Source organism: Macaca nemestrina, chromosome 2 (assembly GCF_043159975.1).
Source record: "Macaca nemestrina isolate mMacNem1 chromosome 2, mMacNem.hap1, whole genome shotgun sequence".
NCBI lineage: Eukaryota > Metazoa > Chordata > Mammalia > Primates > Cercopithecidae > Macaca > Macaca nemestrina.
In genome coordinates, this window is record NC_092126.1 from 103,699,520 (window position 1) to 103,723,184 (window position 23,665).

The following is a 23,665-nucleotide window of genomic DNA, read 5'->3' on the forward strand; positions in this document are numbered from 1 at the left end:
CAAAATCCTTTGAGGTATAAATGATGATGTCCTTTTCACAGAAGACTGAGACTTAGAGAGGTAAAGTTTTCACAGCTATTCATGGCTACACAAGAATATGATGCCAGATCTAACTCTCAAGCCTAGACCCTTACATTCTATTCAAAGCATAAATAAGCCATTGGATCCAGCTATATTCAAATCACACATTGGACCATAAGCCACTACTACCCCAGAAGTCCACAAGGAAGATAAATTCTCAAGTGTCAGTGGTGAAGGAAAGAAAAATACCATGATTGCAGGTCAAGCTTATGACTGAAACCCCAACACAGAGCTGTTAGGAAAGCTGGGCTGGAACATAAAGCCAAGGATTGGAGGCCTCTGAAGCCAAATCCCTTCCCCAACCCCAACTTAACTCGTAGGACCAGCTGGCTCTATGGGAGGTGGGAAACGGAAAAGATGAGAAAGCTCCAAGCCACAGGAGATAAAAGGGAGAAAAGAAGGTGGTCAGGTCGGCCCCACAGAACTTCCAGGAATTTGAGAAAAGAGGATAAAAAGTGAGATGCATTTATGTACATGACCTGTCAACAAACAATAGTCTTGTCCTCTAGTAAATATGTCCATTCGAATGTCCCTAGAGCTTACCCCTCCAATTATCAACACCCCATCATGAAAGGAGAGTAAGCAGCTTTTGGGAGAGGTAATTCACCATAGGCCCTGAGGGTGCCTGCATGTTCTTATTGGTTTTGCCAAGAATGCAAGGCCCTGACCACGTCTTACCTTGGCCTTTTCTCAGAGTCGTGTTTGCAGGGAGCAGTCCCGAGGGATGAGGTAATATCGCCCCCCAAGACAAGCTTGTTACTGCTTATAATAAAAGCAACAGACTCCATAAGCACAGTGTTCCTCTCCTGTAATACAACCCACTGCATGTGTAGGCATCAATCAAGACCCACCTGTGTTGGAGTTGGGTCCAATCCATGGGTCTTAGATTTGTGGACATAGGAAACCAGCATTAACACTAAGCTCTGGCTACTGCTTTGCCATGAGTAATAAAGGCCTGTCTCTAACGCAAGAGTCTCAGTTTCAGTACCCATGAAACTGTGGCACGCTAACCTGTTAGCTTGCAAGTAGGATAAAATCTCAGACTCTTCACAGTTCTTGACAGCAGGAGGGTAGAATGAAGTGGAAGAAACTTGAATGCAATACTGCCCCTTCCTTAGACTAGAAGTTATGTGACATGGCCAAGTATCTGCATTCCCTCCTAATTAAGATCACCAGTGGGGAGTTGCTATGTTAGGGAAATTTCCTCATATTTACTGAGTTAACTCCATTTAGTCTTCAACCTCGCAGGCCTTGAAATTTTCTTATTCTGATATGCTTTATAAATTACATGTTGGTTTGGTTTAACTCTCCTTTTAGATTCAAAAGCTCTCTGAAAATAAGAAAAACTATTGACTCTTTAACACGTACATAATTTTGGTTTCTGTTCAATATTATACTCTGTGGATATATTAGCACATACAATGTGCTAATTGTCAGCATGTTGATCATCGTCACTATTAATGTTTTTAACTAAGAGCCTACAAATACAGAGCCCATTCACCCACCTTCCTTACTCTTCTCCCAGGAAAATGGAAGAGTACAAAGCATATGATATTAGGAAACAGGCCTAGGTTATGACTTTCTCTTCTGTGGCTCTTCTGATTCATTCTACAGAAACACTGACTCAATAATCATGTATTTTAGACACAGAGATAGCAACTAAATTCTGTTTTATTCATACCATGCACATTATTAACCACTTGGCAACATAGTTCTAGCCAGGAAATGTAATTTTAAACTCTCAGCTACTTAACTCTCATTTAAAGTTGAGATGTGAGAAATACTAGTTATGATCCTCAAAGGACATTCATTCTTTGGGGTTTCTCTTTGTAGCTGGTCTCCTGGAAATACCAGTCACATTGACTCATCACTTGGGAATAGTGATTTCCCATTTCACTAATTCAGTAAAGAGACCCTGGAGTCTTCCCAGTTGTGGGAGGGCAGAAGCTGTCCACAGCGAGATTTGGATATCTGCTCAAAGTACTAGGCACACATTGTTTTTCCCCTTCAATATGTCCACATTTTCTTACCATTAAATATGCAAGATACAAAGGGCTTGTTTTAGGGTACCCACTCAGGAGAAGAAAAGCCTGCCTGGCCTGCTTTTACATAGAGGGCCTTAAGCCTTCATGCAGGCTATGCGGAAGTTCTCTTAGCCTCATGAAATTCAGCACAGTTCAGGAGAGTTTACAGTTTGGAGGAAAAGCTCTGTAGTAATAACCAGAGTTATTTAAACTGGAATTTTCCTTCTACTTATTGTCTCTTTACCAACCAGTCTGCAGTCAGGTTTATCAGTTTGGGTTCTTTGAGGAGCAGACATCAAGATGGGATTAGATGTGCAAGAAATTTATTGGGCGAAATGTCTGCGAAGGACAGAAGAAGAAAGGTTGAATTAGAAGAATCTTAGACGTCAGCACAAATCTAAGAAAGTTCAGCCAGGCCAATGGAGAGTCCTTGAGCCAGAGTCGCCTGTCAAAGGAGTTCCACATCTCCCAAGAACAGGACTGCCGTAGCATCTTTGTTGTGCTCAGTCATTGGCTAGGAATAGCTGATGGGAAGTGTGGCCTCAGCGGGATGCAATGCTGAATTCAGAGCATAGCAGCTGGGGCTGTTCATCAGTTATGCCCACTGAAGCAGGAAATCTGAGTGGTACATTATCACATCCACCACGGTAAGCAGCCTAAGGATAGATGAGGACCCAAGTTTCTAACCAGACAACACATCCTCATGACCAGCAGATATAAGAAACAGCTGTATAAAACCCATCATTGCCTTCATTGTGGGCAAACTGCTAGGGATGCTTCCACTACATCACAGTGTTCCCTTTATGAGGGCCCAAGAATAATACCTCCTGTGGCTCAGGGCCTGGCAAAGCTATTCCTCCTGCGCAACTGGTATGTTTTCATCCTGTATACATAAAGATTTTCTAGCTGATTTCCTCTTTGTCTTAACTATCAGAAAGTTAGAACCAGACTGGGGGTTCTACCTTCAGCTTTAGGTGCTTTTCTTTTTCATTTATTATCTTCTATAATTCCTTTACTCAGCACAACTGTTCTCTGTGAGTGATCTAAAATGCTTTTCTGAATTAAGACAAGAAATAAGTACCTTAACCTAGGCTGGTACCATTTAGAACTTAAAAACACTAGATTTTAAATGCTTCAGTTTATTCTTTTTATGATAACTTCACATACAGGTCAAATTCTTTCACTCTAAACCAGTGCTATCTAGTAGAAATACTGCATGAGCCACACGTAATTTTAAGTCTTTAGTAGCTACATTAAAAAGGTAAAAAGAAATAGGTGAAATTAAGACAATTTAAGTCTTTGGAAGCCTACTGTATATTTTCTACTTATAGCACATCCCAATTTAAATCGGCTATACTGCAAGTACTCAATGGCCACATGTGGCTAGTGGTTTCTGTACTGGACACTGGAGGTCTAAACACAAAGACTATGAATCATGAGAGTTAGAAGAGCCTTAAGAACCACAACTGTATCTGATGTGTATTCATATTGGCTCTGATTAAAGATTTCTGAGGTCCTGGGGGTTTCTTTCTTCTTTTTTTTCTTTTTCTTACTCCTGGAGATTTCTGATGCAAACACTAAATCTAAGAAAAGATGAGTTCTCCTGACAGGGGTAATGACCATGAAACCCTAAGATTTCTGGAATTTTTCTTTTAATTTCTCTATGTTTGTAATTTTTTCTTCACTGGATCACCTTTGGCTTCTTCTGAGAAATAATGTAAAATACTCATGTACATTCACTAAGAAACAAATAGAGATGCATTATCTAGATTAAAAATTATTTAGAAATTAGAGTGTTAAGAGTATTAAAGTAGGCCACAAAATTGAACTAATAAAAGTACTTTAAAGCACACTTATTTAGATATTTTGACGCTCCTTGTTTTGGAGCCAGCTCTAGAACTTTACACCTCAATTTGGGATAAGAAGAGTGTTTTCCATTTGAACCAGGGCTGGAAGACCACAAATGTGGTTAGATTTCTGAGAGTTAAGAATTTGATTTTTTTTCAGGCATTAACCTGCAAAAGCCTCCATCTCCGTACCTGGTGCATAGAGTAATGCTTACCTTATAAAATAGCTATGAAGATTAATAATGTTATATATAAGCTTTGTAACAGGCAAATAGTAAATACTAAATAAATGGCACTTATCATCATTGTTAATCACAAAAGACTGTCAAATTCAGGTATTCTTAATCTGGGGTCTGCAGATCCTTGGCCCATGGGTAAAACTGCGGGGATGGAGATCCCTAAAATTGGATGGGGAAAAAAAATTACATCTGCACTTTCATTAACCTCTAAGCAAAATTTACCATTTCCTTCCATTATGAATAAAGGCAACATAATAGTATTAGAAGGACCTGTCGCTTTGCACCAACAGAAGTCACACATACTTTCACATTAAATTTCTGATGTTACAGACATCACAAAATATCTCTTACGTTTATCAGCTTTTTGAAATTATAGTATTAGACGTAATCTTGCTAAATGTTATTAGTGTATTAATACATGTTATTAATGTATTTTTAAAATTTCAATATAACTTGGTTTCCTTTGTAATCCTATGTAATTTATGAACTTAAAATTTAATTTCTCATTATTCTGAGAAGGGGTTCAGCAGCTTCACAGGATTGCCATGGCACACACAGAAAAGTTAAGAATCCCTAAATTTTAGTCTATCTCTTTGCTTCCAGAAAGCCAACCAAGTTTGACAACTGAACACCTGCCTGAGCCAATTCCCAGTCTCGGGTTTATTTTTCTGTGCGTGACTTGATAGGAAGATATTACAGTCTGGTACATGACTCCATCAGTTAACCTATTTGCTGAGCTCACCTTCAGCTTATACCTGGCATCTTTCCTGAATTCTGTGTTGAGCCTTCTGAGGCACACACAATGAGCTGACAAGCTGATTTTGTGGTATGTTCTGTTCACACACACCTGGCCCCCACTAGATGCCAGGCCCATGATGAAGCTGGGCAGTGATTCTCAAGCCTGATCCCAGACCAGCAGGCAGGATCAGCGTCACCAAGGAGCTTATGAGAATTGCAGATTTTCAGCTCACACCCTAGACTTCCTGAACAGAAATTCTGGGGTCTATCAGTGTTTTCTCAAGCCCTCCAGACACACACGCTGGAGTCTGAAATCCACCGTGCTAGGGAATAAGAGGTCCGTCCAATCCTGGAAGGAGAGGCTCCCATCTCCAACCATGGTTGAGACTAACAACGCTCCTGCAACTGGGGTTGGAATTTCAATGCAGGTAGGGCTGAGGGGTGGCCAATGAGTTGAAAGCCGGAGCAAGAGGACTTGTTTTGTTCCTGCACCCCGATTTTACTTACATTACCCGGGGCCTCGAGAGTGACTGATAGAGATTAGCCCTGAGCGTCGGCCGCTCGGCGCCGCCACTGCACGGCGAGAGAAGGGGAGTCAAGAGGGACGCTTGAGTCCCTTGACTGTCCTCCCCTACGAGCTCGCTGTGAAGACAGCCCCAGACCTGCGAACTCTGGGCAGCTCTGCGGCCGCTTGAACACTTCCCGCGTCTTCCGCCCGGCGCTAGAGGGCGCACTCCGTGACTGGAATTGCGGTCTCGGCAGCCCCCAGCCTCTGGCTTTCCCGGCTCCGCTGCCTCCGGAAAACTACAAGTCCCAGGATGCCCTGCGCGGGAGGGTCACGTGGGAGGGGCGGCCGGCGCGGCTAAATAGTCTCCATCGGCCATTTTGTGGGAGAAGCCGCAGCGCCGCCTCTTCTCTCGCGTCCTCGCATCCGTCGCCGCCGCCTCTTCCTCCGCCTCCTCCTTCGCCTCTTCCTGCCTCCTCCCGGCTTCCGCCGCCGCCACTCCAGCCTAATCCCAACCCCAGGGCGAAGCGTTTCCTTATTTATTTCCGTTTTCTCGCCACTACAGCCTCCTGACACGGTGATCCGGGCGGGCCCCGCAGGAATTTTATCCCCTCACCGGCCTCACACTAGTATCGCATGTCCACTATCCAGAACCTCCAATCTTTCGGTAAGATCCCGTCGCCGCCGCCTCCCTCCCTTGCCCCGCGCGCCTCTGGGCCCGCTGCCCGCCTGGATCACCTCCCCTAGGGGCCCCCTTTCTGCCCTCCCCGCACCCCTAGTGGGGCTTTGTCTCGGCGCCCAGAAAATGGCGACGGGGCCCCTGGCGACCCCCTCCCCGAGGACAGCGCCGGACTGCGAGCCCTCCTCTCGGAGCCCCGGCCGCGGGCCATGCGCCACCCCCTGCCCCGTCCTTGACCCGGCTCTCGCCTCCACTTCTGTCCCTGGAAACCTTGGCGACCCTATTTCGTGGACTCCTAGATCGGCCCTGCTACTTGCAAAGGGGATGCCGGGCCAGGGGAATTACGAATCGGCGCCCGTTCTCTGGCAGCCCCTGGGGGCACCTAGGGAAAGATGCGGATGCAGGCCTCTGATCTGTCACTGGCCAGTGGTTCAGTCTTCTCTGCTTGCGTAGCAATTTGTAAAATTACGCCTCTTGATATATATCTAATCTACTTTTTTTTTGGCAAGGCACAGTTACGGTTAAATGATTAGGGTGGGCATATTCGAATGTTTATGTTTTCCTCAGAATGTAATCGAGATGACGCACATTTTTATAGTGGCTACAATATTAAGGTTTTCTAAGTCTCCTTTTTCTCGTTAGAGGACCATATTCAACGATAACATCTATAACAACGTTTTTCTACAATGGACATAGCTGTCCAAATGTTTCTCTTTTTGTGAGAGTACCTTGGGGGTTTTATTAATACTCCACCCCCATCTCCATTCCTACCGGCAGAAACAGCAAAGATACTAGAACCTTCACTGATGACTGTCAGGATTGGTAGTATAATGTATTTGTGGAAAGTACTTCCTAAAAAATATTTTTCTACTTTGGATTTTTTTTTGTATCCGTTTGCAGACCCCTTTGCTGATGCAACTAAGGGTGACGACTTACTCCCGGCAGGGACTGAGGATTACATTCATATAAGAATCCAGCAACGGAACGGCAGAAAGACACTGACTACTGTTCAGGGCATTGCAGATGATTATGACAAAAAGAAACTTGTGAAAGCTTTCAAAAAGGTAAAGGGATTAGGAAGAAAGGATTAGAGTTACTGGTGCACACCTCTGAACTGGATTATAATTCACACCTTTATATCAGCGTGGATGAAAATGACTAGACCAAGAAAGCTGTTCTCATGTTTGTAATTAACATGTAAATATTTAGTTATTCTCCCGGTGTGGTCTCTCATTTTAAAAGAAGATTCACGTGGCTTTCAAATAAATTTAAATGTGAAATATTTAGTTCTTGATGTTACACATAAAATCATTTCCTGGTTTACAAATTAAATTGGAAGGATTGTGGATTATAGAAGACAAAATCTGTTTCTCTAAATATGATCTAGCTCACTGAAATGGTTAATTCTGTTCTTATGGTGAAATAAAACCTCATATTAGTTGACTAAATTTTGTTGTATATTTATGCACTTTTCCAGAAATTTGCCTGTAATGGTACTGTGATTGAACATCCTGAATACGGAGAGGTTATTCAGCTTCAAGGTGACCAAAGAAAAAACATTTGCCAGTTTCTCTTGGAGGTGAGTGAGTGGGTGCTTTATGTGTAACCTTGAGATTGCTTTTAACATCGTATTTAAAGGCAACATGATTTGTTTTCTACTAAGTAAAAATCATACGAATGAAGGAAATTAGGTGAAATAAAGACATGGTACTTATTTGGAAAGTAAAGACCTCTGTCAGGTTTATTTTGTCATTAGAGTATTCTGATCATTTCTGTATATACAAACACGATATTTCTTGGTATGTAAAGTATTCAAATATGTGTTGAATTGTTGGCTATCAGCAGTGCATGCCACAGACAACAGTGTTGCAATAAGCTGTTGATAGTGATTCTTTTTAATTACTCTCCCATGTTTTCTTAATGAATTTATGTATTTCTCAGAGTTATTTTGCTAAATTAAATTTTATTTTACAGGTTGGCATTGTCAAGGAGGAACAGCTTAAGGTTCATGGATTCTAAAATGAACCTAAATACGTGGAGAAGTTCTTGAATAGTTTTGTTCTCTAAACCTGGTTTGGCTGCCTTGTGAAATGATTGCCTGCAGTAAACGGACTTTTCATTTATTTAATCATTCAAACTTGCATTCACATCTGCATGATTACAGAAAACATGGGGTATGTAGGCTAGTAACACATAAGAAAATTGCAGTAAGATGGTAACAAAACCTCATATTCGTCTTTACATGTTTCCAATGGAAAATGTTTCAAGTGTTTATTGTTCAGTTTATTACGTTTCACTTGATTAAATGTTTTTTGTTGTATTAAACCATGTACGTTGCAGCTTAACAATAAAAAAAAAAAATCTATGAATCCTTGTGAGCAATTATGCTCCCAAATCGAAGCAAGTAAAATACACGTTTTGTCTTTCTTAATTGGAGTTCTCATTCTGCAGATATTCCTTCTGATTAGCTTCAGCTGTTATACCCAGCGCTTAGAGGAGAACCTTTGTTATATGTAGCTTCTGTTTTTCATTTACTGATTTAAGAATAGAAGCAGGAGTAGAAATTCAGCCAGAGCCACTATTCATGGCAAAGCAAGTGAAAGCTGTCAAAGAATTGATCAGATTGTAGTATTAAATGTTGTTAAAGAGTATCAAGTTTAACAATATTAGCACATAGAGTTCTCTTCTGTGTTCTTATCAGTTGTTACTGAGTTGCCAACATAAGTCTATCCCTAAGTACCAGATACTGTAATAGCCTTGTGACATAAAGTATATTTAGTAGTCACAGGCACTTCCCTGCAAGTGGAGGTTGATGGTATCACTGTCTTACAGATGGAAAACATTTGGCCTCAGGTTAATTTCCCAAGGGTGTTAGAAAGTGACAGGGTGTCAGCCCAGAGATTCCAGCCAGGAAATTTCTTTCACTACATCATGGTTTTGGTATGTGTTTCACCAAAGGGAACCAGAGCCACAGATGACAATGACCAGGGGTGGTAGTGGTGTAAGAAATAATGACCAGCCACGGTGTCTCATGCCTATAATCCCAGCACTTTGGGAGGCCAAGGTGGGCAGATCACTGGAGGCTGGGAGTTTGAGACCAGCCAGGCCAATATGGTGAAACCCCATGTCTACTAAAACTGCAAAAAATTAGCCGGTGCACACCTGTAGTCCCAGCTGCCTGAGGCTGAGGCATCAGAATCTCTTGAAACTAGACGGTGGAGGTTGCAGTGAGCCAAGGTGGAACCACTGCACTCCAGCCTGGGCAATAGAGCAAGACTCTCTTGAAAATACATATAATTTGCAGTTCTTAATTAAGAGATTTCTGCAGCTCATCTTGAGTTCTAGGCTCCTTTCTATTAAGTAGTAGTTATTTACTTGGTTGTACGAGCCATGCCACTAAAACCATTTAGCCAATGCAAAGAAATGCATCTACAGGGGCAAGCTTTTTAGCTTACTACAGTTGGATAAGGATGGTACGGGAAAAAAAAAGTCTTATTTTGGGACCAGTGAGCCCTAATGAGCCCTTGCCTGTATTTTGGTGATACTGGTTTTTGGGAAAACAAAATCAGCCCCCACAAAGTTGCCCCTTAAAGACAGTAAGTGATAAATAGGTTTGTTATTTTCTCACCTCATCCTTCCTCCAATACAGTAAGACAGACTATTAAGAGGTGTACACCAGAATATAGACCCAAATTTGATAAGCTCATTTCTGGAAAACATCAGTATAGTTTGATGAAGATCAAGAGGTTTGGGAGAATTTTCTAAGTTATTAAGAACCTGCTACGTTTTCATCTGTAATATTGTATAATAGCACCCTGTTGAGTGCTATGGAAATAGTAAAGCAGAAGTTTATATTAACAACCACATTCAGGTGCAGCCTAAATAAATACATCTGCTGAGAGCTGAGCTAGTGCCAAGAAAAGAATGTATATTAGATGGGAAAGAAAGCACCCCTCATCCTGGGACCCATAGACAAGCTCTGTAGTAATCACTTCCTGTGTCAGTCCAAAGTGGGTGGGATTAAAAGGCTTGAGGAAAACTGAATTTCATGAAGAGCACCTTTCCTGATTCTCTTCCTTCAGCCTATGAGTTCCAGACACCTGATTGGACTTTGAACTTGTGTGGCAGTTCCAATCTTTAGAGCAAGAAAGAGACTAGGAGGCATTGTGTAACTGTGGAGGAAAGATAACATGTCTTAGAGATGCAGCAAATTGGCAGTAGCCAAACTGGATATCTCTCTGTGTCCTCCATGTTGGAAGGTCTTGATCTGCAGTTTCTTTAGTGGTTTATACTTCATGGTGCACAATGCATAATACCAAGTAGAAGACAAATAGGTTTATCCCTAGACTTTTACACTTGGAGACACCATTAGGAAGTTAAGACCTTTGGTAGAATCATAGCCTGGAGTAAAGTGCTGCTGGCAGCAATGTCCTCTGCCTTTCAGTCCTGGCTCTCCTGAGGCGGAGGAAACCCCACGGAAGCAGTCTGATCAACCTGCTTAGGAACTTGAGTAACAGGAACTGTTCTCTTAACCATTCTAGAAACGGGGTGGCTCTGATCATATGGAAGGCACAGTTCTAGTTCCAGTCATGATGGCAGTTAACCAAAAGAACTTGAGAAATATGGAGTGGTAATGCAGGCTTCTGTGTGCCATTTGTATGCCACCAGCCTGGCTCCACCTAATGGAATGGGTAATGACAGCTTGGGAAAAGGCAACCTCATTCGACCGCCTCCACACACCAGTTGCACTGGGTTTCTGAGGACTCTGCTTACCAAGCCAGAGGTCCATTTGGGAGAGAAACAAAGGCATGATCCTGCTGTAACTAAATCCAAGGGAGTCCTTAATTGTGGACTGTGATGACTTGACAAGCAAGAGGTAGCCAGGTGACATTGTGCTTGTCTGGGATCAAAGGGCCAAGTGAATCAGCTAGAATTAAGCAGGAGCAAAATTATATCAGGAGGCCTCAGCATTGAACACTCTTCACATAGTCATGTAGGCACTTAACTCCTTCTTATCTAGATAATGGAAGCATGGGAAAAAAATCATAAATCAGAGGAATAGGCTATATTTCCTCCCTCCTGGAAAACCATTCAGAGGGGAATTAATACTGATGAGAGGAGGGAATGCCAGACTCCTCCAATGTTCCTTACCCAGCATCATTGTGTTAGATGACTTTAGGGATTCTCTGAGCTACACAAGAGAACATAAAATGGCATTTTAAGACTGGGTGCGGTGGCTCACACCTGTAATCGCAGCACTTTGGGAGGCCAAGGCAGGTGAATCACCTGAGGTCGGGAGTTCAAGATCAGCCTGACCAACATGAAGAAGCCCCACCTGTACTAAAAATACAAAATTAGCTGGGCGTGATGGTGCATGCCTGTAATCCCAGCTACTCGGGAGGCTGAGGCAGGAGAATCACTTGAACTCTGGAGGCGGAGGTTGTGGTGAGCCGAGATCGCGCCCTTGCACTCCAGCCTGGGCAACAAGAGTGAAACTCCATTTCAAAAAAAAAAAAAACTGAAATGGCAATTTAAACTCAGCATTGGCTTGTAAGGATGCCATTGTGGGTCAGGTTGGCTCACCTGGTAAGTCGTCAGTCTGATTTTGAACCTACCACGGGTAGCAGTAGATCTGCTGTGGTATGTAGATAACTCTGCACCCTGTGAACTGAGGGCCCTGATGCTGCATGATGCTGGATCTAGGTGCCTTCATCTCAAACTAGTGAACAGCCTACAGACATATTTCATGCAAAAAGCAATGACATATATAGAAGAGCGCCATTCATTCAAGGCACAAAAGAAGTTTAAAGCCCCCACAGGGAATCTAATTGATCTCAGGCCTCACGCTGGACTTCAACTGCAGCTCCCTGTTCTAGCCTAGAAGGTTTTGAAGGGCCTCGGGTCTATAGAATGGTCCAGAAGGAGGCTAGCTTTAATCCCAGAGTTTGTCTCCATGTGTCCTTTACCCATTCTTACCAGGACCCCAGACCCCACCTCCCGAGTCCACTGAGCAAGGAACAACATATTGTCTGGAGAGTAGAGAGAGAACTTTTTAAAAACGTTTTTATTTATCTATCTATCTATCTATTTATTTATTTATTTATTTATTTATTTATTTATTTATTTTTGAGACAGAGTTTCACTCTTGTTGCCTAGGCTGGAGTGCAATGGCGCGATCTCAGCTCACCACAACCTCCGCCTCCCGGGTTCAAGCTATTCTCCTGCCTCAGCCTCCTGAGTCGCTGGGATTACAGGCATGCGCCACCATGCCCAGCTAATCTTGTGTTTTTAGTAGAGACAGGGTTTCTCCATGTTGTTCAGGCTGATCTCGAACTCCCGACCTCAGGTGATCCGCCTGCTTCAGCCTCCCAAAATGCTGAGATTACAAGTGTGAGCCACCTGTAATTTTTCTATTAAAAATACAAAAATTAGCCAGGCATGGTGGCACACTCAGGAAGCTGAGGCAAGAGAATCAGTTAAACCAGGGAGGCGGAGGTTGTAGTGAGCCGAGATCACATCACTGCACCCAGCCTGGGTGACAGAGCAAGACTCTGTCTCAAAATTAAAATTAAAAAAAAAAAGAAAAAGAAAAAAAAGACCCACCCCCACCCACTTCCTGATCATAAACATCCACTCTTAGTGCATCACTGCCATTGACTTGTTAAAAAACACGGAAAAGCTTAGCCCAATACTAGCATCATGAAGAATAGTAAATGAGTGGCCAGACACACTGAATGGGAACCAGTAATAGCCCACTTGGTAGATGAAGTATGTTGTAATGAAATACAGGGTACCCGGTGAATGATGCTATTACAGAAGAAATTGAAGGGGGCCGATTCCTGCAAGTATGCAGTCCTTTATCACCCCCTTGTGGCCACTTAAACAACTGGGAGACTCCTGGCAGTTTACATACATTACGAAGGTTTAAGTTGCAGTCATCATGAAAGCACCAGCTGACAGGTTTGATTTTGTCATCACTCAAATGTGATCCAGAAATTAATCTAGCCAATCATTTATTATTATAATTCATATAAATCAATTGCAATTTTTCTTTACCTGGGAGAGACAACAATGTTTTCATGGTCTTGCCCTGGGGATATATAAAGTACCTCAGCTGCTATCTACCATGGTGGTGGTAGCAGGAATTTAAATGTAAACAGAGACTTCTGTTTATAGTCTTCAGGGAATGAATGATTAAGCTAGAAAACAGTCAGGACTCCTAAATTGTCGCTTGCTGAGAAACACAATCTGGAATTTGGATACACACACCCTAAATAGTCAGTGCTGTCAGTCTAAACCTCTGTCTTAGGCCAAAACACAAGTTAATATGCCTTTCACTTACAAGGTTGCCTAAAGACTTTTGTCTGGGAAAAGTAGTGTCAGGATTCCTTAAAAGCCCTCAATGCCACAATACATGATGCCATTCCAGTAGATCTGAAGAACCCAGAACAGGACTCATTTGGAAAACTAATCATTAGGAACGTACTCACTTGCAGAGCCTCTGGCAGATCTCACCTGCACAGGTAGGGGAGGGCAAATGAGGGCTCAGTAGTAACCTGGAAATGGTGCTCTAGGGATTTGGTCCCACAGGAATCAACAGCAGCATCACCAGATGGGCCCCTGGTTAGAGATCCCCACAAGAGGTGTTAAGAGGTATTACTTTAGAAAACTTACTATCTCTTTAACAGCAGATCCTTTGGGCCTTTTTACATTGTTATCAAGCATTGCCCCTCATTTTCTCACTTCTCTTGCATTAATAAAAATAGCTAATTCCTTTCCAACACTTACATTGTAGGCCCAGCTCTGAGAATTCTACATGCATCAGCTCATGTAATTCTCTTCAGAGACATCATGACCCAGCATAGATTCCCTGGCTTACCATCACAATCACACCCCTTGCAAATATCATCTCCCCTTGATCCTTTCTCCTTTTTTTTTTTTTTTTTTTAATTCATTTGACAAAACCCCAGTCCAATCCTTGTTCAACCTAACCTTATCTGACTGCTCCACAACAGCACATAACACCTAGAGATAGCTGGCGGTGGGGCAGGGGGAAAGATGGCTTTTCTTTCTTCCTTTCCCTTTACCAGTCCCTCCTCCATTCTCCACTGAGCAAGGTGAAGGCTTTGTCTTATCCGTCATTGAGATATTTGACCGTCTTCATTTTCCCACCTCCAAATCTACCCTTTGGAGGCAGTGTTGCATACTCTGTCCTCTTTCCCATACAAGGCATGAAGTACACTTGCTCCACCCATCAAAACAAATCCCTCCATTTGTGTCCTGGGTACCATCTCCTCTTCTCCATAAATTACCACTGTAATTACCTCCTTTCTTCCGAATCATGAGTTCTTCCTGTCTACTGGATCATTTTCATCAGATGGAAACGTTATCTAATACTGCCAGTCTTTCAAATAGAAGAAAAGAAAACCATTGATCTCACATTCCCTTCAGCAAACAAAGTAAGAGCCTGTTTCTTTACCCCCAAACTCTTTCCCCAGTCGGCCTCATCTAAGTAAATGGCACTGCCATCCATAGAATTGCTCAAACTTAAAACTTTATCTTTGAATCTTCCCTTCCTTTACTGCCTCTATCCCGTCCGATCTAATGGGGTCTTACTGTTTCTACATGCAAAATGTACCATATCCATCCTTTCCCCTACCCCAACTTCTGACTAGTGCACCTGACAAGCACCATTGTTTTGCACCTGGATTACTACAGTAGCTCTCCAGCTGGTCTTCTTGAATCATTCACAACACAGAAGCCTGAGTTTTCTCTAAAATTCAAGTGAGATTATATCAGTTCTCTGCACAAAATCTTCTGAAGGCTTCTCGTTGTACTTAACATTAACTCCAAACATATTACAGTGGCTTACAGGATGCCACATCACCTGTTCCCTGCCTATCCCTTGTTCTCGCCATCTACTCTCTGACTCTCCACTACACACATGACCAGACCCACTGGTCTTCAACCTTAAAGCATTTGCATTCCATGTTCATTCAGTTGGTCCGGAAAACTCTGCCCTGCTCCCCATCTCCCTTCTTGTCCCTCAATTTCAGTTCAAACCTCATCTGAAGGAGCCCATCTCTGACCACCTAATCTAAATAAGCCCCTCACCACCCATCCCTAACACAGCACCCTGTATTTTGTTTTCTTTATAATATTTATCTTTATTTAACAACATCTTGCTCATTGTTTTGCTAGTTTACCTTGCATCTCCTTACCACTAACATGTAAGGTATACTAGAGATACTTGTAGGAGATGCAGTCAGTGCCTCACCCATATCCCTTAGCACTCACCTTTCCCACAGATGTGCCCTGGATGCTCCAACTGCAAGCATCTGTGTCCAACTGCGAGCATTGCTTGAGGGCATTCCCTGCCCACAGGAGCATGCAAGAGAGGGAAATACTTGAGATTGGGGCAGGATGGAAATACTAGGGAGTTAACACCTGCCCCCTGCACCCCTCACACTAGCAACCTTCAATCAGCGGCAGATGGAAATTGCTATGTAAGTATCCCAGCTGGAAATACTAGGGAGTTAACACCTGCCCCCTGCACCCCTTACACTAGCAACCTTCAATCAATAGCAGGTGGAAATTGCTATGTAAGTATCCCAGCTCACTTACCCTCAGGTAAGAAAAGCATGGAAGCATGGTCTACACTGACTCCCAGGATTTCCCAGCAAGATTGGACCTCAGTTGCCAATAACAGTAAACTGTCAATAAAGTACCATTTATTGGCTCCCTTACCTTCCCTTCTCTGTCTCATTTTCCCATACCTCTACCTATGCTTTCTGAGATCACCTCCCAAATAAACTACTAGCACTTACATCCTTATCATAGCCTTCTAGGGAAACCCAACTTAAGATATCTTTGGACCTCCCACCCCAGTTTAGATCAGGGTCTGAAATACAATAGGTGCTCAAACCTATTGTACAAATGAGTAAATCTCCCTCCCTGTGACCACCACTCACCCTCTGGGAGAAACTCCAGTCTTATCTATTATACATAAAGTATCTGTGTGTCATTTTCCATTTTGAAGACATTTGGAGCTTGTACATCTCTGAAATGGGAAGAGACTAGATTTTTGTAACAGGATTGCTTGAACATAATTATTTCTGGTAAGCCACCTCCTTACTCTTTCTTTCATGCTTCTCCCCTGGAGTAGGGGAAGAAGAAGGGAGTTCAGTTCCAGGAGAAAGGAAGCTGGAAAAATGAATGCCTAGCAAGGACATATTCTACCAGGGCCTTGGAAAGACTTGGGTTCTAGGCCCCTTTGCCCTTTGCTGACATTTTCCCAGTGCCCTGTTTGCCCAGATGCTGGGTGAGACTTAGTTATCTTCTTATCACAATCATTCTACACACACAAGAAGTATCCATGGGGAAAAGGATGGATTATTTAGTTGAAGGTGTTAGGAAATTTGGCTCAATGAAGAAAAAGTTGGGTCCCTACTCCACACCACAAACGCTAGTGGATTACTGATGGATTGAACACCTAATTGTGAAAGGCAAAACTATAAAGGTAATCAAAGAAACCCAGAAAGATATGTTGTGACTGGGACAAAAAATAAGTGTTCTTTAATTGGTAAAATAAGCTGGGTGCAGTGGCTCACACCTGTAATCCCAGTGCTTTGGAAGGCACAGGCAAGAAGATGGCTTATAGCCAGGAGTTCTAGGCCAGCCTGGGAAACAAAGCAAGACCCATCTCTACAAAATATTTTAAAAATTAGCCAAGCGTAGTGTCACATACCTGTAGTCCCAGCTATTGGGAAGCTGGGGCAGGAGGATTACTTGAGCCCAGGGGTTTGAAACTGCAGTAAGCTATTATCACACCTCTGCACTCCAGCCTGGGTGACAGAGTGACACCCTGTCTCTGAAAAAATAATATGGTAAAATATACATAACATAAAATTTATCATCTTGACTTTTTAATTGCATATCACTCCTTTACTATACTAAACTAGAAAAAAAATGTAGTACAGTTATTCTGAAAAAGAATACTGGGACCATGTGACAGGGCAAACAACTAGAACATGATTAAGAAATCAGGCACAGTGAAAGACACACTTGGACATGCTCAAGAGGCATTTCACTGCCACAAAACAAGGCAGGGGAGGGATTCTAAAATATACAGCAGAATGCACTTCTACCCTTAGAAGCCAAAAGGCATATCCCATGTTGGTATGAGGAATGGCTTACTTTCTGATGACCATACATGGGACTAACTATTTCAACTGCCACTAGAAACTCCAAAGTGTTTGTGTGTATGTGTATGTGTGTGTGTGTATAGATATATAATGTGTATATATAGTGTGTGTGTGTATATATATATATACACATACACACAAATATATGTACACACATATATATATAGACAAAATTTAAGTTTATGTGTTAAGTTTATGTGTTGCATTTACTTTTACAAACATATATATACACACATGTGTTGCATTTACTTATACATAATATCTATATTTTATATAGATAAAAATTATATATATTATATCTATATCTTATATATAGATATTATAGATAAAAAATTTTGTAGCCGGGTGCGGTGGCTCACACATGTAATCCCAGCACTTTGGGAGGCCAAGGCGGGCAGATCACAAGGTCAGGAGATCGAGACCATCCTGGCTAACATGGTGAAACCCCATCTCTATAAAAATATACCTAATTAGCCAGGCGTGGTGGCGGGCGCCTGTAGTCCCAGCTACTCGGGAGGCTGAGGCAGGAGAATGGCGTGAACCCGGGAGGTGGAGCTTGCAGCGAGCCGAGATCTCGCCACTGCACTCCAGCCTGGGTGACGAGTGAGACTCCGTCTCAAAAACAAACAAACAAACAAACAAGCAAACAAAATTTTGTAAATGCAACATATAAATTTAATTGAGGATTGATCCCAACCTTCTAAAGCCAACTTCTCTGGCATCAGGGAGGAAACAGTTGATTTTTTTTTTTAACATTTCTATGTAAGTTACATTTATCTTCCAATGAAATGACTAACCCCACCACCCAAGTCAGTGACCTAACCACAGAAGGGCACAGGACTGGCTCCTGGGGTCAAATAAGCACTCTTGCTTCATTGCTTCTTGCTTCTTCATTGGTCATGCCTTAGCATGGTTCCTCCCTCTCCCCTTCTCAAGCTGGTCCCTAGTAAACATAGCCCTGGCAAAAACCAGAGTTACTACCTCTGAACTCTCTTGGCTAAGAGGAGCCTTCCCTCAGTGTGGACTGAGAACTCATGCCCCAGAGGCGCTATTCCAATCCAGTTGTATGAAGGCAGTGGGTGTAGGAGATAAAATGGCTGAAAAGAAAATGGAAGCCACTGGTCCCCATCTGCAGCTACAACTTAAGATGACTATGGCTGGGCACGGTGGCTCATGCCTGTAATCCCAGCACTTTGGGAGGCTGAGACAGGTGGATCACCTGAGGTCAGGAATTTGAGACCAGCCTGGCCAACATGGTGAAACCTCATCTCTACTAAAAATACAAAAATTAGCTAGGCATGGTGCCATATTCCTATTGTCCCAGCCACTCGGGAAACTGAAGCAAGAGGATCACTTGAACATGGGAGGCAGAGGTTGCAGTCAGCTGAGAGTGTGACACTGTACTCCAGACTGGCTGACACAGTGAGACCCCATCTCAAAAAAAAAATGACTATGAAGTGGTCAATGTGACATATGCAGAAGTGCGGAGGAAAGGATAGGCAGAGAAGGCATTCCTTGGGACAGTAATCTGCCTGCTGGCCTTTATTTCTTGACCTTGCTCCCAACAGCCATAGCTTCCACGGCTTTACACACAGTCTCTTCATCCCCCACAGGAACTACATGGGCTTGGTGGGCTTCAAGTTCTTGTCCAATATATAGACAATGGGAATACCAGTTGGCAGGTCCAGCTCCATGACAGCCTCTTCAGAGAGACCCTCCAGATGCTCGACAATGCCCTGAAGGCTGTTGCCATCAGCTGCAATCGGTACCCATTTCCCCTCCTTGATCCAGGAAACTATTCCTTCTTTCCAAAGAGCAGAGCTATGGCAGTAGTATCCTTCAGACTTTCACAGGAGGGTAGCTGATCTTTAGTGAGATCTGCATATTTGCTCTTCTCACTGGTGTTGCCTTAGAAGGGGTGGTTGGGCTCCATCAGAGGTGATGAGACATCATAGGAGCACCTTCAGATCTTTACCGAGGCCTCCTCATGCTTGGCAGCAGCTTCGGCTTTATTAAGGCCAGTTAGAACCCCATAGTGGCACTCATTCCAAGTCCTCATTACAGGCAGCCACATCTGATCAATGGCATCCAGCACTGTGCAGAGGATCCAGATGGCTTTTTCTCCCACTGCCCAAGCCACCACGCCTCACAGAAAAGTATCAGGCTGATCATGGTCCCTCAGACCCAGATCCCTCCAGGCCACTGCCACAAGGTCTTTTTAAACAGCTTTGTTGAGATATAATTCACATAGCAAAAAATTCAGCTATTTAAAGTGCACAGTTCAGTGTGGTTTTAGTATATTCCCAAAGTTGTACAACATCACTACAATCAGTTGTGGAATATTTTCATCACCCCCTCAAAGAAACATTGTACCCATTAGCAGTCATTCCTCATTCACATGTTTTCTTCTAGGAATGTGTAGTTTTAGGTCTCGCATTTAAGTCTTTGGTCCAGTCTCAGTTAACTTCTGTGTATTGGTATAAGGTAGGAATCCAAATTCATGCTTGTGCATGTAGATAACCAGTTATTCCAGCATCATTTGTTAAAAAGACTAGTCTTTCGCCTGTTGAATCATCCTGGCACCCTTACTGAAAATCAGTTGGCCATAGATGAGAGTTTATTTCTGGACTCACAATTCTGTTCCATTGATCTGTTTATGTATCTTCATGCCAAAACCACACTGTCTTAATTACTGCAGCTTTGTAGTGAGTTTGAAATTGGGAATGTGAGTCCTCTAACTTTGTTCTTTTCCAAGATTGTTTTGGCTTGTCTATGTCTCTTCCAGTTCAGCTAGTTACAAAGTATCATTTTGCCTTTCATCTGAGGCTGTGTTCTGTACATAGATTTTTCTCAGGAGCCTTGTCAGGAGGTCTTGAATCAGGGGTGACTGAATGTCCTAGCCATCTTCCCAGCTCATGGTATCCCAATCTCATCTTTATACCAACACTATAAACTACCTAACCCACTTTGTCACTCAACTTGGCTCCTAAAATCCCAGCCTGAGCCAGAGTCCTTCTCCCCAAATGCCTGAAGGCAGAGCAACTCCATGATAAAACCCAAGTAAGCTGCCCAGGTGTTTGCAGTCTCACAATGATTGGGTTTTCCTCTGCTAGGAAAAGAGAGAGACATAATTTAAAAATATGTAAACATAAACAACATTTATTTTGAAAATGTTTTCTTTTTCTTGTTTTTCTTGCTATGGGTTTCTATTAAATCTAAATTAGTATAAGAATCCTAGAAGAAAGCCTAGGAAATACCACTCTGGACATGGGCCTTAGGAAAGAATTTATGACAAAGTCCTCAAAAGCAATTGTGACCAAAAAAAAATTGACAAACGAGAGGTAATTAAAGAGCTTCTGCACAGCAGAGGAAACTGTCAGCAGAGTAAACAGACAAGACAACCTACAGAATGGGAGAAAATATTTGCAAACTATGCATCCAACAAAAGTCTAATATCCAGAATCTATAAGAAACTTAAACAATTAAACACACACAAAAAAAAACAAAGAACTGCATTAAAAAATGGGCAAAAGATATGAGAAGACACTTTTCAAAGAAGACATACAAGCAGCCAACAAACATGACAAAATGCTCATCGTCACTAATCAGAAGAGAAATGCAAATCAAAACCACAATGAGATACCAGCCCGCAGCAATCACAATGGTCATTATTAAAAAGTCAAAAAACAACAGATGTTGGTGAGGCGGAGGAGAAAAGGGAACACTTATAATACCGTTGGTGGGAATGTAAATTGGTTCAGCCACTGTGGAAAGCAGTTTGGAGATTTAAAACAGAACCACCATTCGACTCAGCAATCCCATCACTGTATATTCATCCAAAAACAAGCAAATCATTCTACCAAAAAGACACGTGCACTCACATGTTCACTGCAGCACTATTCACAATAGCAAAGTCATAGAATCAACCTAGGTGCCCATCAACAGTGGATTGGATAAAGAAAATGTGGCATATATACACTATGGAATACTATATATAAAAGAATGAAATCATGTCCTTTGCAACAACATGGATGCAGCTGGAGGCCATTATCCTAAGAAAAATTAAAGCAGGAACAGAAAACCAAATACCACATGTTCTCACTTATAATTGGGAGCTAAACGTCAGGTACTCATGGCATAACGATGGCAGCAATAGACACTGGGGACTATCAGAGAAGGGAAGAAAGGAGGAGGGCAAGGGTCAAAAAACTAACTGTTGGGTACTATGCTCCGCATCTGAGTGACAGAATTATTTGGACCCCAAATTTCAGCATCACACAATATACCCAGGTCACAAACCTGCACTTGTACCCCTGAATCCAAAATAAAAATTGAAAAGGAAAAAATAAAATAAAGTTCTGTAATGATACTTTAACATAAACTTTTTCTATAAATATTAATAGTAAATATTTTAGGCTCACAGGTTGTATGATCTCTGCTGCAACTGCTCAACGCTGCCATTGAAGCAAGAAGCTGCTGTAGAGTATATAAATGAACAAATGTGGCTGTGTTCCAATAAAACTTTATTTATAGACACTAAAATTGCAATTTTATGTAATTTTCAGATGTCACAAAATACTATTCACCTTTTGATTTTTTTCACCAACGATTTTTAAATGGGGGAAAATTTCTTTCTTAACTATAGTTAACTATACTTTTTGGACCATACTAAAACAATAGGTAGGACAGATTTAGTCTGAGGTCCATAGTTTGCTGACCCTGGATTTAATGTGACACAGGAATCGTGGCACTTGAAGGAACCATACACTGAACCAAGAACTTTTGATTAAGCAGCTCATTCCAATTAAAATAGTATTTGCAGCACCATAGTTGGCCTCAGGTTTTCATGTGAAGCCCCTGAAAGTAGGTTACCCCAATAGCAGTGGACAAAAGCCTATTTAGAGAGACATTTCCAAAGCAGTCCAGAGAGAGACCTGAGTTAGAGGCCTCTTGGCCTTAAGGTCCTTGGATATTTTCCCCAGGTGGTCAGGACCATGCTAGTGCCTGAGTCTAAGAACCAAAATTGCCTCCAGAGTTGCAAAGCACGTCCCTGCTCAATTTAGAGAGGGAGAGAAAAAAATAAAAACATCATTCAGAATTGCCTTTTTGGCACAGGCAGTGTTGGTGTCATGAAGAGTTTTTATTAAAAGGCCTAGATTCTGTCCTGGCTCTGCTGTCAGCTCCTGTGACCAGGAGACGTTCTAAGCCCTGATTGCCCAGTCAAAATCCTGGTGCCGTTGATTTCTAGCTGTGCCATATTAGAAATCAACAAGCCTCAGTTTGTTGATTTTTAACAAACTGAGGGTTATCTCAATTTCCATATATATAAAGGGGAGACATATCTTCCAAGCCTCTGTTTCCATATCTATAAAGTGGACACGATGATGATAGCCTCAGGGACCCATTCTGGGGATTTCATTGCATAGTGCTTTGCACATAATATGCATTTAACAAATGTTAGCTTTCCATTATTAAATGTTAAGGAAGAAAACATTGGTCATGCTATCTTTATGGAAATCCAAGAGGAAAAGGATGTGAAAATGTGAAAGGTTTGCCATCTAATGTGGAATTACAATTGTCTTTTTACAAGCAGAGCTGTGGAACTCTGGGACTAACCCTTTGTAGCTCCTTTTTTTTTTTTTTAGGGGGGCAACTTTTCTCTCTTTTTTTTCCTTGATCAGTGTTGCCAGAGGCTTATCAGTTTTATTCTTTCATCTTTTCAAAAAACCAACTTCTAGCTTTAGTGATTCTTCCTATGAAATGTTTATTTTCTGTTTTATTAATTTCTTCCCTTATGAGTTTTCTTCCTCCTCCTTTCTTAGCATATTCTTTTTGTAACTTCTCAAGATAGTTTCTTAGCCCATTAACTTTTAACTTCTTTTCTATTGAAAGCACTTAAGGATGTAAATTTCCCTTGCGCAGCCCACAGATTTTGATATTTAGTATTTTTGTTAACATTCACATACAAATATTTTCTTTTTTTCTTTTTTTTTTTTCTTTTTTTTTTTTCTGTTGCCCAGGCTGGAGTGCAGTGGCGCAATCTTGGCTCACTGCAAGCTCCGCCTCTTGGGTTCACGCCATGCTCCTGCCTCAGCCTCCCGAGTAGCTGGGACTACAGGCACCTGCCACCACGCCCGGCTAATTTTTTTTGTATTTTTAGTAGAGACGGGGTTTCACCGTGTTAGCCAGGATGGTCTCGATCTCTTGACCTCGTGATCCACCTATCTCGGCCTCCCAAAGTGCTGGGATTACAGGTGTGAGCCACCGCGCCCAGCCCACATACAACCATTTTCTAATGCCTGTTCAATAAGGTGTCCTCCACTCCTTGGGGAGCTCTGTGGTCTATTG

The 23,665-nt window shown here is 42.2% G+C and overlaps 1 protein-coding gene and 1 pseudogene across 1 annotated transcript; one reads left to right on the forward strand and one right to left on the reverse strand.

Moving 5' to 3' along the window:
• The first annotated feature begins 5,961 nt into the window (after window positions 1–5,961).
• On the forward strand, window positions 5,962–8,544 carry LOC105480235 (eukaryotic translation initiation factor 1B). Its single transcript, XM_011738812.3, has 4 exons — window positions 5,962–6,101; window positions 7,014–7,177; window positions 7,591–7,692; window positions 8,088–8,544. The coding sequence occupies exons 1-4, from the start codon at window positions 6,071–6,073 to the stop codon at window positions 8,130–8,132; spliced, it is 342 nt and encodes a 113-aa protein (XP_011737114.1). The 5' UTR covers window positions 5,962–6,070; the 3' UTR covers window positions 8,133–8,544.
• Window positions 8,545–18,859: 10,315 nt separating this feature from the next.
• Window positions 18,860–19,483, reverse strand: LOC105480234 (phosphoglycerate mutase 1-like; annotated as a pseudogene).
• Between the last annotated feature and the right edge of the window lie 4,182 nt (window positions 19,484–23,665).

What these genes read in the sequence shown, in the direction of transcription:
- LOC105480235 (XM_011738812.3), top strand. Translation starts at nt 6,071, where the DNA reads ATGTCCACTATCCAGAACCTCCAATCTTTCG. An exon ending in TTGTGAAAGCTTTCAAAAAG is followed by an intron (nt 7,178 to 7,590) that starts GTAAAGGGATTA and finishes GCACTTTTCCAG; the next exon opens with AAATTTGCCTGTAATGGTAC. An exon ending in TTTGCCAGTTTCTCTTGGAG is followed by an intron (nt 7,693 to 8,087) that starts GTGAGTGAGTGG and finishes TTTATTTTACAG; the next exon opens with GTTGGCATTGTCAAGGAGGA.